Source organism: Bos javanicus, chromosome 5 (genome assembly GCF_032452875.1).
Source record: "Bos javanicus breed banteng chromosome 5, ARS-OSU_banteng_1.0, whole genome shotgun sequence".
NCBI classification, from domain to species: Eukaryota; Metazoa; Chordata; class Mammalia; order Artiodactyla; family Bovidae; genus Bos; species Bos javanicus.
This window is the reverse complement of record NC_083872.1, coordinates 32,001,384-32,017,806: the sequence shown is the minus strand read 5'-3', so window position 1 is coordinate 32,017,806 and position 16,423 is coordinate 32,001,384. Positions and strand designations below refer to the sequence as shown.

Below are 16,423 nucleotides of genomic sequence, written 5' to 3'. Positions count from 1 at the left end.
GACATCTGCTACTGGAACACATGTTGTATTTCTTTCTTGTTTGGAAATATTAAAAATATTACCATAACAAAGATTTCAGACAAATAGGCAAGTCTGGCTATCTAATATGTATCTTTAAAAAGTTGGGCCCAAACTGGTTTCTTACCCATTAGTAACTCAGAGTTTATTCAAAATTCTCTACAGAACTTCCTTCCAGAAAACCACTGTCCACAATGCTGTTATTAACTGCATTTTACACGTGAGGCAAATGAGGCAAAGAGTTTTATGTATCTTATACAAAGTCACACACCTAATCAGTGGTAGAGCTGAGATTTGAACCTAGTCCAAAGGACAAGCCCACATGGTTAGCCACAGATCAACATTGCCCACTCAAGCCCTAGGCATTAGTGTTTCAGACCTACTCATGTTTTTACCAAACATGGCTTGATTTTTTTCAGTCTTGAGCCTCAGTTCATGCAAACCACATGTCTCTGGTAAATGTTTTTCAGGCTCAATCAGATACTTTCTTTAAAATTTTGCTCAAATATTCTCAATATAATGTCACTACTGAACCCTCTCAAAATCGCAATTGTATTATCCATTACATAAATAATACTGTGTTATTATTGGATTGGCCAAAAATTATTAGGTTTTTTCATACCAACTTATGAGAAAATCCAAATGAACTTTCTTATCAACCCAATATTTATTGGTGTTAAATCCATATTGTTCCATGGAGTGGGATCATTTTAAGAGCTGAAACTACCCCTTGATGATCTTTATGCTCCAGATGCCTAGGTCTAACAGGGAGCAAAAATGTTTACTGAATAATAGTGATACAAGAAGAGAATAAATGCTTTGAGAAAATCATTGGGCGATATCAGAACTTTGCTGTCACGTCTTTTTATATTATTTCTAGGGAATAACCTGTGCAAATGACTTTGGGGAACCACACCATCGTCACTCAATTCCTCCTCCTCGGGCTGTCTACTGACCCACACATCCAGGCTCTGCTCTTTGTGTTGTTCCTAGAGATTTACCTCCTGACACTAATGGGGAACCTGATGATGCTACTGGTGATCAGGGCTGATTCTCACCTTCACATGCCCATGTTCTTCTTTCTGAGTCATCTCTCTCTCCTGGATCTTTGTTTATCTTCAGTCACTGTGCCCAAGATGCTGAAGGACCTCCTGTCTGAGACAAAAACCATCTCACTAAGGGGCTGCCTGGCTCAAGGCTTCTTTGTGCTTATTACTGCTGGAACTGAGTGCTTTCTGCTCTCAGCAATGGCCTATGACCGCTATGCCGCTATCTGCCACCCTCTACTCTATGGACAAATGATGAAGAAACAGTTGTGTGTACAGCTTGTATGGGGCTCATGGGGTTTGGCTTCTTTGAACGCATTTATTAACACCCTTCTAGCTGCCAACCTGGACTTCTGTGAGAACCATACCATTAGCCACTACAGCTGTGAGGTACCCTCTCTCTTCCCTCTGTCCTGCTCTGATGTCTCCATCAACCTCATAGTCCTGCTGTGTTCCAGCCTGATGCATGGATTTGGGACCCTCCTCCCAATAGTCTTTTCCTATGCTCATATTGTCTCCACTATTCTGAGCATCAGCTCCACCTCAGGCCGAAGCAAGACCTTCTCTACCTGCTCGTCCCACCTCACTGCAGTGAGCTTCTTCTTTGGCTCTGGGTTTCTCCGCTATCTCATGCCAACTTCAGGATCCCCTCTGGAGTTGATCTTCTCTGTGCAGTATGGTGTGGTCACTCCCATGGTGAATCCTCTCATCTACAGCCTGAGGAACAAGGAAGTAAAGGCAGCTGTGAGAAGAACACTGGGAAAATATATGTGATGGTCCAGATGAAAAAATAAAGCCAGAGGAAAATGGAGAATCAGGATAAAATGATGCCAGTTAGACATTATGAGAGTTCTCACTAAGAAAAATTTCCTGGCTCTATGCAAAGTGATATGTTACAAAATAAATTAGCAGTGCATATGAAATGAGCATAGACATAGCAGAGAGATGTTGGGGTAGTCCAAATACAGGTGAAATGATGGGCTAAATAACTATCTCAATACAGAATGTGTGGTCATGAAAGTGTTGACTCATTGTTCCCAGTACTCCTCAAATATTCACTTTGGTCTTCTTATTAGGTAAAGTATTTGTATATTGAATCACTACTTTAAATTGAATTTAGAAAAATGCACAGAGAAGGTCTTCCATGATAGCTCAGTTGGAAAAGAATCTGCCTGTAATGCAGGAGACCCCAGTTTGATTCCTGGGTCAGCAAGATCCACTGGAGAAGGGATAGGCTACCCACTTTAGTATTCTTGGGCCTCTCTTGTGGCTCAATAAAGAACCTGCCTGCAGTGCAGGACCTGGGTTCTATCGATGGGTTGGAAAGATCCTCTGGAGAAGGCAAAGGCTACCCACTCCAGTATTCTGGCCTGGATAATTCCAAGGACTGTATAGTCCATGGGGTTGCAAAGAATCAGACACAACTGAGCAACTTTCACTTTTACTAAGTATAACTTTACTATTAAGAAAATATAGATTATTGGATAAAGAGTCATAAACTTGGAGGTCACAGGAAGGAAAACAATGAACTTCTACTGAGTGGCCCTTGATATAAGTAAAAGAGATAAAGGTTCTGAAGAAAAGTTGAGTTTGCTTTTAGGGATAGATGTTTCATGTAAACCTTCCCAAACTCTGCTGTTTCTTGCCAGCAGTGGATCACAGATTAATTTCAGCTCCTGGGGAGTCCTACTAATTTCTTTTACTAAGATTTACCTGAGAACACATCACTGGAGAAGGGAACACTCTGGGAACATGGAATAAGGAAAGTCAGACTCACTGGTACAATACAGAACCACTAGCTATGGTTTGGGTCAAGATGGTTACTGGTCCAAAAATGCCTGCCTGGATCTGCAACTGAAGGGCAGTCATTCTCCATTTGAGTTTTTAAAAGTCATTACAGTTTTTGAAAATATGGCAAAACAGCATGGGTTCTGGGCATAATTTTTGTTGTTGTTCAGTCACTTGGTCATGTCTGACTCTTTGTGACCACATGGACTGCTGCACACCAGGCTTCCCTGTCCTTCACCACCTCCCAGGATATGCTCAAACTTATGTTCATTGACTCAGCGATGCCATTCAACCATCTCATCCTCTCTTGTCCCCTTTTCCTCCTGCTTCCCTTTAAAATTTTAAAGTGAACAATTTTAAATAATAATTGTAGAGCATAATTTTAAAAGTGAATAATTCGACAACATCTGCCTACCCGTTGTATAATTGTTCCACTTCTTGGTGACCCCTTTCATCCATTTCCATCCTCTGCACTTTGCAGAACTGTTACAGCCTCTCACTAGCTGCCCATTCTACAATAACAATTTACTCAAAAAGAGGCTTATTAAATTCCTTTTCTCTAATAATAAATTTTGTCTATAATAATAAAATCAAACCAGTCAATCCTAAAAAAAAAATCAATCCTGAATATTCATTGGAAGGACTGATGATGAAGCTGAAACTCCAATACTTTGGCCACTTGATATGAAAGGCTGACTCATTAGAAGAGACCCTGATGCTGGGAAAGATTGAAGGGTGGAGGAGAAAGTGAACGACAGAGGATGAGATGGTTGAATGGCATCACGGACTAAATGGACATGAGTTTGAGCAAGCTCTGGGAGCTGGTGATGGACAGCGAAGCCTGGTGTGCTACAGTCCATGTGGTTGCAAAGAGTTGGACATGACTGAGCGACTGAACTGAACTGACTGAATAATAAAATAATAAATAATAAATTTTACCAAATGTATTGATTTGGTAATATCACAAATTTTGCATAGAAACATATTATACCTTTCAATATCTTGGCATTTTTTCCCTTGGTGTTTGATTAACTTCAAAAATAATTAAATTATTGATTTTACACATACACTTTCTCCTAGATGTCAGTTCAGTTCATTCACTCAGTCGTGTCCAACTCTTTGTAACCCCATGAAGTGCAGCACGCCAGGCCTCCCTGTCCATCTCCAACTCCCAGAGTTCACACAAACTCATGTCCATTGAGTCGGTGATGCCATCCAGCCATCTCATCCTCTGCCATCCCCTTCTCCTCCTGTCCCCAATCCCTCCCAGCATCAGAGTCTTTTCCAACGAGTCATCTCTTCGCATGAGGTGGCCAAAGTATTGGAGTTTCAGCTTTAGAATCAGTCCTTCCAATGAACACCCAGAACTGATCTCCTTTAGAATGGACTGGTTGGCTCTCCTTGCAGTCCAAGGGACTCCCAAGGGTCTTCTCCAACACCACAGTTCAAGAGCATCAATTCTTCAGCACTCAGCCTTCTTCACAGTCCAACTGTCACATCCATATATGACCACTGGAAAAACCATAGCCTTGACTAGATGGACCTTTGTTGGCAAAGTAATGTCTCTGCTTTTGAATATGCTATCTAGGTTGGTCATAACTTTCCTTCCAAGGAGTAAGCGTCTTTTAATTTCATGGCTACAGTCACCATCTGCAGTTATTTGGAGCCCTCCAAAAATAAAGTCTGACACTGTTTCCACTGTTTCCCTGTCTATTTGCCATGAAGCGATGGGTCCAGATGCCATGATCTTAGTTTTCTGAATGTGGAGCTTTAAGCCAACTTTTTCACTAGCTTCTTTCACTTTCATCAAGAGGCCTTTTAGTTCCTCTTCACTCTCTGCCATAAGGGTGGTGTCATCTGCATATCTGAGGTTATTGATATTTCTCCCAGAAATCTTGATTCCAGCTTGTGCTTCTTCCAGCCCAGCGTTTCTCATGATGTACTCTGCATAGAAGTTAAATAAACAGGGTGACAATATACATCCTTGACATAATCCTTTTCCTATTTAGAACCAGTCTGTTGTTCCATGTCCAGTTCTAACTGTTGCTTCCTGACCTGCATACAGATTTCTCAAGAGGCAGGTCAGGTGGTCTTGTATTTCCATCTCTTAAAGAATTTTTCACAGTTTATTGTGATCCACAGAGGCAAAGACTTTGGCATAGTCAATAAAGCAGAAATAGATGTTTTTCTGGAACTCTCTTGCTTTTTCATGATCCAGAAGATGTTGGCAATTTGATCTCTGGTTCCTCTGCCTTTTCTAAAACCAGCTTGAACATCTGGAAGTTCATGGTTCACATATTGCTGAAGCCTGGCTTGGAGAATTTGGAGCACTACTTTACTAGCGTGTGAGATGAGTGCAATTGTGCTGTAGTTTGAGCATTCTTTGGCATTGCCTTTCTTTGGGATTGGAATGAAAACTGACCTTTTCCAGTCCTGTGGCCACTGCTGAGTTTTCCAAATTTGCTGGCATATTGAGTGTAGCACTTTCACAGCATCATCTTTCAGGATTTGAAATAGCTCAACTGGAATTCCATCACCTCCACTAGCTTTGTTCGTAGTGACACTTTCTAAGGCCCACTTGACTTCACATTCCATAATGTCTGGCTCTAGGTGAGTGATCACACCATCATGATTATCTGGGTCGTGAAGATCTTTTTTGTACAGTTCTTCAGTGTATTCTTGCCACCTCTTCTTAATATCTTCTGCTTCTGATAGGTCCATACCATTTCTGTCCTTTATCAAGCCCATCTTTGCATGAAATGTTCCCTTGGTATCTCTAATTTTCTTGAAGAGATCTCTAGCCTTTCCCATTCTGTTGTTTTCCTCTATTTCTTTGCATTGATCGCTGAGGAAGGCTTTCTTATCTTTCCTTGCTATTCTTTGGAATAGTACTAAAATTATTTATCAATAGGCAGACATTGATGTATGACATACTAACTGTGGTTTTTTAAAACATACTTCATTAGCCATGGCTGTTTCTACTCACACTTGGTAATACTTTTTGTGATAAGATAAGCTTATCAATCATAGCACCTACACATATTCATTTCCTTATAGTAAGGGGTTACTCTGTGACCAGTGGACTTAGAATATATACAGCAAATTATTGGAAGTTCATTTTATTTTCACTGTAATAATCACTTGATTCTAGATGACTAATAAGGTTTTTCATTTCCCAATGTTAAAAACATAAATTTAAGTTTATAAAATTTAAAATCCTCTTCTTATTACAAATAGAGGAATGATCTCTCATATTACCCTACTAACATCATCTGTCTGATTTAGACATGGAAAAGATCTTATGGGAAATAATTTTGTGGCCAAATCAAACACCACTGTTTTCCACATGATGAAGACATCATAGACTTCTGCAGTCTCTCAAAATATCTTCCAAATTTCTTAGACACATTGGAAACAGGAGTGGCATGGTTAACACTGGCAGATCTGGTCTGGCAACTATTACTAAGGTCATAGAAAAAGCATCTGACCACAACTGTTGGTCATAAAAATATAGATGCTGGTAAAGATTGAGGGCAGGAGGAGAAGTGGGAAACAGAAGATGAGATGGTTGGATAGCATCCCTGACTCAATGGACAGGAGTTTGAGCAAACTCTGGGAGATAGTGAAGGACAGAGGAGCTTTACGACTTGGCAACTTAACAGCAACAAAAACAAAGAATATATCTTTTTCTTTGTGAGCCCTACTTTCAATTCTGGCATAAGAGGAAAAGTCCAAATCAATTTCTCATATAATATTCTGTACTTTATGCCTGGTAACAATCATATAATTTGCAAAAGTATGTATCCAACTTACATACCTAATGTTTTAAGAGTTTTTCCATATTGATTCAAAGACATAGTAAACATAAGCTTTAGTTATCTTAACATTTTATTACACATCTTCTTCATAGTTGACTAAGCCATTTCCTGAGAATGTCATTAAAAGCATATTTCACTGTTACATTTTTAGAATTCACTTCTTTTCACTGTTTAAAACACAATTTGAGTTAGACGTTCACCCTTAAAAGTAACATTTTATTAGACTTCTTTGCACAGCATTTCCTCAGTTAGAATCACTCCTGAACTGGTTTAGTGGATTAATAGGTAAGAATACTGATGAATTTCTTGTCACAAATTGACAGACTGCTTTCTGAAAGGGTTGACCAGTTTAAAGCCAGAAATGATGCTAACAACTGTTTCTCCTTTGCCTTAGATACCGCTGTCTTCAAAAAATAATGTACTAATTTGAAAAGCAAGAAATAATATGAATTTTGTAATTTGTATTTCTTTGGTTATTAGTGATAATAAAACATTCTGTGCCTTACTAATTATATTATTCTTCTGTAAATATTTTCTTCATTATCTGTTTTATCTATCTTAATATATAGCAGTCAATTTCTCAAGGTGTTTAACAAACTCACCTCATTACAATTGGTCTGATCATGGGTTTTCTTAACTTCATCATTGACCTCCCCCAGGTGAAGCCTCTTCTTAATAGCTGTCAAAAATTTGAATAAAATTTTTTAAAAATTCAATAAGCACTGTAACCCTCCACGAATTTACCTTCAATGAATAACAGGCTATTTCTATTGCTTTTCTGGGCTTCAACTGGGGCATAAACTCCATATATATATGTGTAACTCGAGGAGTCAGTGTTCCTTAGAAGATCTGGGTCATAGGGTGACTGTTGTTATCACTCTGAAAGAGGCTGCCTATAGTCAGCATTCCAGTATCACTTGGATGGCAGTGATTGAGAGAAAAAATACTAAAGACTAAGGCATATATCTTACAAGGGAAAAAGGAAAGGGCACAGTAGTATAATAGCATAAAGGCAGTCCTACGGATCTCAAGGATATCCCCTCTATCATATCTGAAGACTGTTCCTACTAGGTAGATGAAAACAGAGGCAGGACAGATTCTTGAGAGGAAATTTTATTCCATTTTATTGTTATATTTCATTTGGTGGGATGTTTGAGGATCTCGAGTCTAGGAGGCAGCAAGAGAGAACTCTCCAAGGAAGCTAGGGAAAGAGGACCCAAGATATACAGGAGTTTTGCAATAAAGGGCAGGTAGTCTGAGGAGGCCTTACAAATAGCTGTGAAAATAAGAGAAGCAAAAAGCAAAGCAGAAAAGGAAAGATATAAGCATCTGAATGCAGAGTTCCAAACAATAACAAGGAGATTAAGAAAGCCTTCCTCAGTGATCAATGCAAAGAAATGGATGAAAACAACAGAATGGGAAAGACTAGAGATCTCTTCAAGAAAATTAGATATACCAAGGGAACATTTCATGCAAAGATGGGCTCGATAAAGGACAGAAATGGTATGGACCTAACAGAAGCAGAAGATATTAAGAAGAGGTGGCAAGAATACACAGAAGAACTGTACAAAAAAGATCTTCACGACCCAGATAATCACGATGGTGTGATCATTCACTTAGAGCCAGACATCATGGAATGTGAAGTCAAGTGGGCCTTAGAAAGCATCACTACGAACAAAGCTAGTGGAGGTGATGGAATTCCAGTTGAGCTATTTCAAATCCTGAAAGATGATGCTGTGAAAGTGCTGCACTCAACATGCCAGCAAATTTGGAAAACTCAGCAGTGGTCACAGGACTGGAAAAGGTCATTTTTCATCCCAATCCCAAAGAAAGGCAATGCCAAAGAATGCTCAAACTACCACACAATTGCACTCATCTCACATGCTAGTAAAGTAGTGCTCCAAATTCTCCAAGCCAGGCTTCAGCAATATGTGAACCGTGAACTTCCAGATGTTCAAGCTGGTTTTAGAAAAGGCAGAGGAACCAGAGATCAAATTGCCAACATCTTCTGGATCATGAAAAAGCAAGAGAGTTCCAGAAAAACATCTATTTCTCCTTTATTGACTACGCCAAAGCCTTTGACTTTGTGGATCACAATAAACTGGGGAAAATTCTAAAAGAGATGGGAATACAAGACCACCTGACCTGCCTCTTGAGAAACCTATATGTAGGTCAGGAAGCAGCAGTTAGAACTGGACATGGAACAACAGACTGGTTCCAAATAGGAAAAGGAGTAAGTCAAGGCTTTATATTGTCACCCTGCTTATTTAACTTATATGCAGAGTACATCCGGAGAAGGCAATGGCACCCCACTCCAGTACTCTTGCCTGGAAAATCCCACGGAAGGAGGAGCCTGATGGGCTGCAGTCCATGGGGTCGCTAAGAGTCAGAGACGACTGAGCGACTTCACTTTCACTTTTCACTTTCATGCATTGGAGAAGGAAATGGCAACCCACTCCAGTGTTCTTGCTGGAGAATCCCAGGGACGGGGGAGCCTGGTGGGCTGCCATCTATGGAGTCGCACAGAGTCAGACACAACTGAAGCGACTTAGCAGCAGCAGCAGCAGAGTACATCATGAGAAACGCTGGGCTGGAAGAAACACAAGCTGGAACCAAGATTTCTGGGAGAAATATCAAACAAAAGCCCAGGTACAGACAGCTTCACAGCTGAATTCTACCAAAAATTTAGAGAAGAGCTAACACCTATCCTATTCAAACTCTTCCAGAAAATTGCAAAGGAAGGTAAACTTCCAAACTCATTCTATGAGGCCACCATCACCCTAATACCAAAACCAGACAAAGATGCCACAAAAAAAGAAAACTACAGGCCAATATCACTGATGAACATGGATGCAAAAATTCTTAACAAAATTCTAGCAATCAGAATCCAACAAAATGTTAAAAAGATCATACACCATGACCAAGTGGGCTTTATCCCAGGGATGCAAGGATTCTTCAATATCCACAAATCAATGTAATACACCACATTAACAAATTGAAAAATAAAAGCCATATGATTATCTCAATATATGCAGACAAAGTTTTGACAAAATTCAACATCCATTTATGATTTAAAAAAAAACTCTCCAGAAAGCAGGAATAGAAGAAACATACCTCAACATTATAAAAGCTATATATGACAAACCCACAGCAAACATTATCCTCAATGGTGAAAAATTGAAAGCATTTCCCCTAAAGTCAGGAACAAGACAAGGGTACCCACTTTCACCAGTACTATTCAACATAGTTTTGGAAGTTTTGGCCACAGCAATCAGAGCAGAAAAAGAAAGAAAAGGAATCCAAATTGGAAAAGAAGAAGTAAAGCTCTCACTGTTTGCAGATGACATGATTCTCTACATAGAAAACCCTAAAGACTCTACCAGAAAATTACTAGAGCTAATCAATGACTATAGTAAAGTTGCAGGATATAAAATCAACACACAGAAATCCCTTACATTCCTACACACTAATAATGAGAAAATAGAAAGAGAAATTAAGGAAATAATTCCATTCACCATCGCAATGAAAACAATAAAATACTTAGGAATATATCTACCTAAAGAAACTAAAGACCTATATATAGAAAACTATAAAACACTGGTGAAAGAAATCAAAGAGGACACTAATAGATGGAGAAATATACCATGTTCATGGATCGGAAGAATCAATATAGCGAAAATGAGTATACTACCCAAAGCAATCTATAGATTCAATGCAATCCCTATCAAGCTACCAACGGTATTCTTCACAGAGCTAGAACAAATAATTTCACAATTTGTATGGAAATACAAAACACCTCGAATAGCCAAAGCAATCTTGAGAAAGAAGAATGGAACTGGAGGAATCAACCTACCTGACTTCAGGCTCTACTACAAAGCCACAGTTATCAAGACAGTATAGTACTGGCACCAAGACAGAAATATAGATCAATGGAACAAAATAGAAAGTCCCAGAGATAAATCCATGCACCTATGGACACCTTATCTTTGACAAAGGAGGCAAGAATATACAATGGATTAAAGACAATCTCTTTAACAAGTGGTGCTGGGAAAACTGGTCAACCACTTGTAAAAGAATGAAACTACAACACTTTCTAACACCATATACAAAAATAAACTCAAAATGAATTAAAGATCTAAACGTAAGACCAGAAACTATAAAACTCCTAGAGGAGAACATAGGCAAAACACTCTCCGACATACATCACAGCAGGATCCTCTATGACCCACCTCCCAGAATATTGGAAATAAAAGCAAAAATAAAAAAATGGGACCTAATTAAAATTAAAAGCTTCTGCACATCAAAGGAAACTCTAAGCAAGGTGAAAAGACAGCCTTCAGAATGGGAGAAAATAATAGCAAGTGAAGCAACTGACAAACAACTAATCTCAAAAATATGCAAGCAACTCCTGCAGCTCAATTCCAGAAAAATAAACAACTTAATCAAAAAATGGGCCAAAGAACTAAATAGACATTTCTCCAAAGAAGACATACAGATGGCTAACAAACACATGAAAAGATGCTCAACATCACTCATTATCAGAGAAATGCAAATCAAAACCACTATGAGGTACCATTTCACACCAGTCAGAATGGTTGCGATCCAAAAGTCTACAAACAATAAATGCTGGAGAGGGTGTGGAGAAAAGGGAACCCTCTTACACTGTTGGTGGGAATGCAAACTAGTACAGCCACTATGGAGAACAGTGTGGAGATTCCTTAAAAAACTGGAAATAGAACTGCCTTATGATCCAGCAATCCCACTGCTGGGCATACACACTGAGGATACCGGAATTGAAAGAGACACATGTATCCCAATGTTCTTTGCAGCATTGTTTATAATAGCCAGGACATGGAAGCAACCTAGATGTCCATCATCAGACGAATGGATAAAGAAAGCTGTGGTACATATACACAATGGAGTATTACATAGATTAAAAAGAATACATTTGAATCAGTTCTAATGAGGTGGATGAAACTGGAGACCATTATACAGAGTGAAGTAAGCCAGAAAGAAAAACACCAATACAGTATACTAACGCATATATGGAATTTAGAAAGATGGTAATGATAACCCTGTATGTGAGACAGCAAAAGAGACTCAGATGTATAGAACAGTCTTTTGGACTCTGTGGGAGAGGGAGAGGGTGGAATGATTGGAGAGAATGGCACTGAAACATGTATAATATCATATAAGAAACAAATCGGCAGTCCAAGTTTGATGTAGGATACAGGATGCTTGGGGCTGGTGCACTGGGATGACCCAGAGGGATGGAAGGGGAGGGGGGTTCAGGATGGGGAACACGTGTACACCCATGGCAGATTCATGTTGATGTATGACAAAACCAATACAATATTGTAAAGTAATTAGCCTCAAATTAAAATAAATAAATTTAAATTAAAGAAATAAAAAATTAAAAAAAAGAAATATAAATAACCTCAGACACGCAGAACACCACCCTTATGGCAGAAAGTGAAGAGGAACTAAAAAGCCTCTTGATGAAAGTGAAAGAGGAGAGTGAAAAAGTTGGCTTAAAGCTCAACATTCAGAACTAAGATCATGGCATCTGGTCCCATCACTTCATGGCAAATAGACAGGGAAACAGTGGAAACAGTGTCAGACTTTATTTTTGGGGGGCTCCAAAATCACTGCAGATGGTGACTGCAGCCATGAAATTAAAAGACACTTACTCCTTGGAAGGAGAGTTATGACCAACCTAGATAACATATTCAAAAGCAGAGACGTTACTTTGCCAACAAAGGTTCGTCTAGTCAAGGCTATGGTTTCTCCTGTGGTCATGTATGGATGTGAGAGTTGGACTGTGAAGAAAGCTGAGTGCTGAAAAATTGATGCTTTTGAACTGTGGTGTTGGAGAAGACTCTTGGGAGTCCCTTGGACAGCAAGGAGAGCCAACCAGTCCATTTTTTTTTAAATAAAAAAAGATTTATTATAGGGATTTGACTTTGTGTAATTATGGGACTTGTTAAGTCATTATGTAAATCCGCTGCCTTCATGGCTAGTACTGGGTCTGGGTCAGCTGGGAGAAGCCGGAGGGAAGAAGGGCGTGAAGTGTGGAAGATGAAGGACAAAGTGAAACCTAGTGAAGGTTAGTGGGTACTTGTGTTGGTCTCTCGCTGGAACTCATGGTGGTCTTCTTTGATTGCTTCCATGCTTTCTACTTTGATGGCATGGGTGACTGCAAAAGAACTGATGCTCTTTGCTCTTTACCGTGTGGGAGCTGAAAGAACTGAGGCCTGGATGTTGCCCCATACCGCCAAGGTGAGCCAGCATATCTGTGACAATGTGGAGGCACAATAGCGCTTGACTCGCAACCAGTCTTCCCAGCATAAACATGGCTGCCGCTTCCCTTTCACCTTCTAAATCTTGAATGCATTTTTCTTTCAGCAATTTCCAGCTCGAATCATTCAAGGAAAAATGTTCCTGTCTTAGCTGCTCTCACACAACCCCAAGTCACTGTAGAAAGTAGCAGATCTTATAAATCCCTACCATCCACACAGTCATAAATGTCTACTTCTTTAAAGCTCATTGATTAGATATCATTCTGGGTACTCATTTACACTTTAGTTCCAAGCAGTGCCTCACTTTTAGGAAGTCACTTAAATATTACGCTGGCTAATTGAGGGCATTTTGATGATATCTCTAATTGGCTTTTATGCCATTATATCATGACTCTGTAATCTACCTTTTTTTTTTTTAATTTTATTTTATTTTTAAACTTTACATAATTGTACTAGTTTTGCCAAATATCAAAATGAATCCGCCACAGGTATACATGTGTTCCCCATCCTGAACCCTCCTCCCTCCTCCCTTCCCATACCATCCCTCTGGGTCGTCCCAGTGCACCAGCCCCAAGCATCCAGTATCGTGCATTGAACCTGGACTGGCAACTCGTTTCTTACATGATATTTTACATGTTTCAATGTCATTCTCCCAAAACTTCCCACCCTCTCCCTCTCCCACAGAGTCCATAAGACTGTTCTATACATCAGTGTCTCTTTTGCTGTCTCGTACACGGGGTTATTGTTACCATCTTTCTAAATTCCATATATATGCGTTAGTATACTGTACTGGTGTTTTTCTTTCTGGCTTACTTCACTCTGTATAATAGGCTCCAGTTTCATCCACCTCATTAGAACTGATTCAAATGTATTCTTTTTAATGGCTGAGTAATACTCCATTGTGTATATGTACCACAGCTTTCTTATCCATTCATCTGCTGATGGGCATCTAGGTTGCTTCCATGTCCTGGCTATTATAAACAGTGCTGCGATGAACATTGGGGTACACGTGTCTCTTTCCCTTCTGGTTTCCTCAGTGTGTATGCCAAGCAATGGTATTGCTGGATCATAAGGCAGTTCTATTTCCAGTTTTTTAAGGAATCTCCACACTGTTCTCCATAGTGGCTGTACTAGTTTGCATTCCCACCACCAGTATAAGAGGGTTCCCTTTTCCCCACACCCTCTCCAGCATTTATTATTTGTAGACTTTTGGATCGCAGCCATTCTGACTGGTGTGAAATGGTACCTCATAGTGGTTTTGATTTGCATTTCTCTGATAATGAGTGATGTTGAGCATCTTTTCATGTGTTTGTTAGCCATCTGTATGTCTTCTTTGGAGAAATGTCTATTTAGTTCTTTGGCCCATTTTTTGATTGGGTCATTTATTTTTCTGGAGTTGAGCTGTAGGAGTTGCTTGTATATTTTTGAGATTAGTTGTTTGTCAGTTGCTTCACTTGCTATTATTTTCTCCCATTCTGAAGGCTGTCTTTTCACCTTGCTAATAGTTTCCTTTGATGTGCAGAAGCTTTTAAGTTTAATTAGGTCCCATTTGTTTATTTTTGCTTTTATTTCCAATATTCTGGGAGGTGGGTCATAGAGGATCCTGCTGTGATGTATGTCGGAGAGTGTTTTGCCTATGTTCTCCTCTAGGAGTTTTGTAGTTTCTGGTCTTACGTTTAGATCTTTAATCCATTTTGAGTTTATTTTTGTGTATGGTGTTAGAAAGTGTTCTAGTTTCATTCTTTTACACGTGGTTGACCAGTTTTCCCAGCACCACTTGTTAAAGAGATTGTCTTTAATCCATTGTATATTCTTGCCTCCTTTGTCAAAGATAAGGTGTCCATAGGTGCGTGGATTTATCTCTGGGCTTTCTATTTTATTCCATTGATCTATATTTCTGTCTTTGTGCCAGTACCATACTGTCTTGATAACTGTGGCTTTGTAGTAGAGCCTGAAGTCAGGTAGGTTGATTCCTCCAGTTCCATTCTTCTTTCTCAAGATACCTTTGGCTATTCGAGGTTTTTTGTATTTCCATACAAATTGTGAAATTATTTGTTCTAGCTCTGTGAAGAATACCGCTGGTAGCTTGATAGGGATTGCATTGAATCTATAAATTGCTTTGGGTAGTATACTCATTTTCACTATATTGATTCTTCCAATCCATGAACATGGTATATTTCCACATCTATTAGTGTCCTCTTTGATTTCTTTCACCAGTGTTTTATAGTTTTCTCTATATAGGTCTTTAGTTTCTTTAGGTAGATATATTCCTAAGTATTTTATTCTTTCCGTTGCAATGGTGAATGGAATTGTTTCCTTAATTTCTCTTTCTGTTTTCTCATTATTCGTGTATAGGAATGCAAGGGATTTCTGTGTGTTGATTTTATATCCTGCAACTTTACTATAGTCATTGATTAGCTCTAGTAATTTTCTGGTAGAGTCTTTAGGGTTTTCTATGTAGAGGATCATGTCATCTGTAAATAGTGAGAGTTTTACTTCTTCTTTTCCAATTTGGATTCCTTTTATTTCTTTTTCTGCTCTGATTGCTGTGGCCAAAACTTCCAAAACTATGTTGAATAGTAATGGTGAAAGTGGGCACCCTTGTCTTGTTCCTGACTTTAGGGGAAATGCTTTCAATTTTTCACCATTGAGGATAATGTTTGCTGTGGGTTTGTCATATATAGCTTTTATAATGTTGAGGTATGTTCCTTCTATTCCTGCTTTCTGGAGAGTTTTTATCATAAATGGATGTTGAATTTGTCAAAGGCTTTCTCTGCATCTATTGAGATAATCATATGGTTTTTATTTTTCAGTTTGTTAATGTGGTGTATTACATTGATTTGTGGATATTGAAGAATCCTTGCATCCCTGGGATAAAGCCCACTTGGTAATGGTGTGTGATCTTTTTAATGTGTTGTTGGATTCTGATTGCTAGAATTTTGTTAAGGATTTTTTGCATCTATGTTCATCAGTGATATCGGCCTGTAGTTTTCTTTTTTTGTGGCATCTTTGTCAGGTTTTGGTATTAGGGTGATGGTGGCCTCATAGAATGAGTTTGGAAGTTTACCTTCCTCTGCAATTTTTTGGAAGAGTTTGAGCAGGATAGGTGTTAGCTCTTCTCTAAATTTTTGGTAGAATTCAGCTGTGAAGCCGTCTGGACCTGGGCTTTTGTTTGCTGGAAGATTTTTGATTACAGTTTCAATTTCCGTGCTTGTGATGGGTCTGTTAAGATTTTCTATTTCTTCCTGGTCGAGTTTTAGAAAGTTGTACTTTTCTAAGAATTTGTCCATTTCTTCCACGTTGTCCATTTTATTGGCATATAATTATTGATAGTAGTCTCTTATGATCCTTTGTATTTCTGTGTTTTCTGTTGTGATCTCTCCAGTTTCATTTCTAATTTTATTGATTTGATTTTTCTCCCTTTGTTTCCTGATGAGTCTGGCTAATGGTTTGT

At 38.9% G+C, this 16,423-nt stretch overlaps 1 protein-coding gene across 1 annotated transcript; it reads left to right on the top strand.

Annotated features, from left to right (window-relative positions):
• Nucleotides 1-914: 914 nt before the first annotated feature.
• On the top strand, nt 915-1,838 carry LOC133248820 (olfactory receptor 8S1-like). The gene has a single exon (XM_061419125.1). The coding sequence runs from the start codon at nt 915-917 to the stop codon at nt 1,836-1,838; it is 924 nt and encodes a 307-aa protein (XP_061275109.1).
• Nucleotides 1,839-16,423: the final 14,585 nt, after the last annotated feature.

Coding starts and splice junctions, on each gene's coding strand:
- LOC133248820 (XM_061419125.1), top strand. CDS start 915: ATGACTTTGGGGAACCACACCATCGTCACTCAATTCCTCCTCCTCGGG.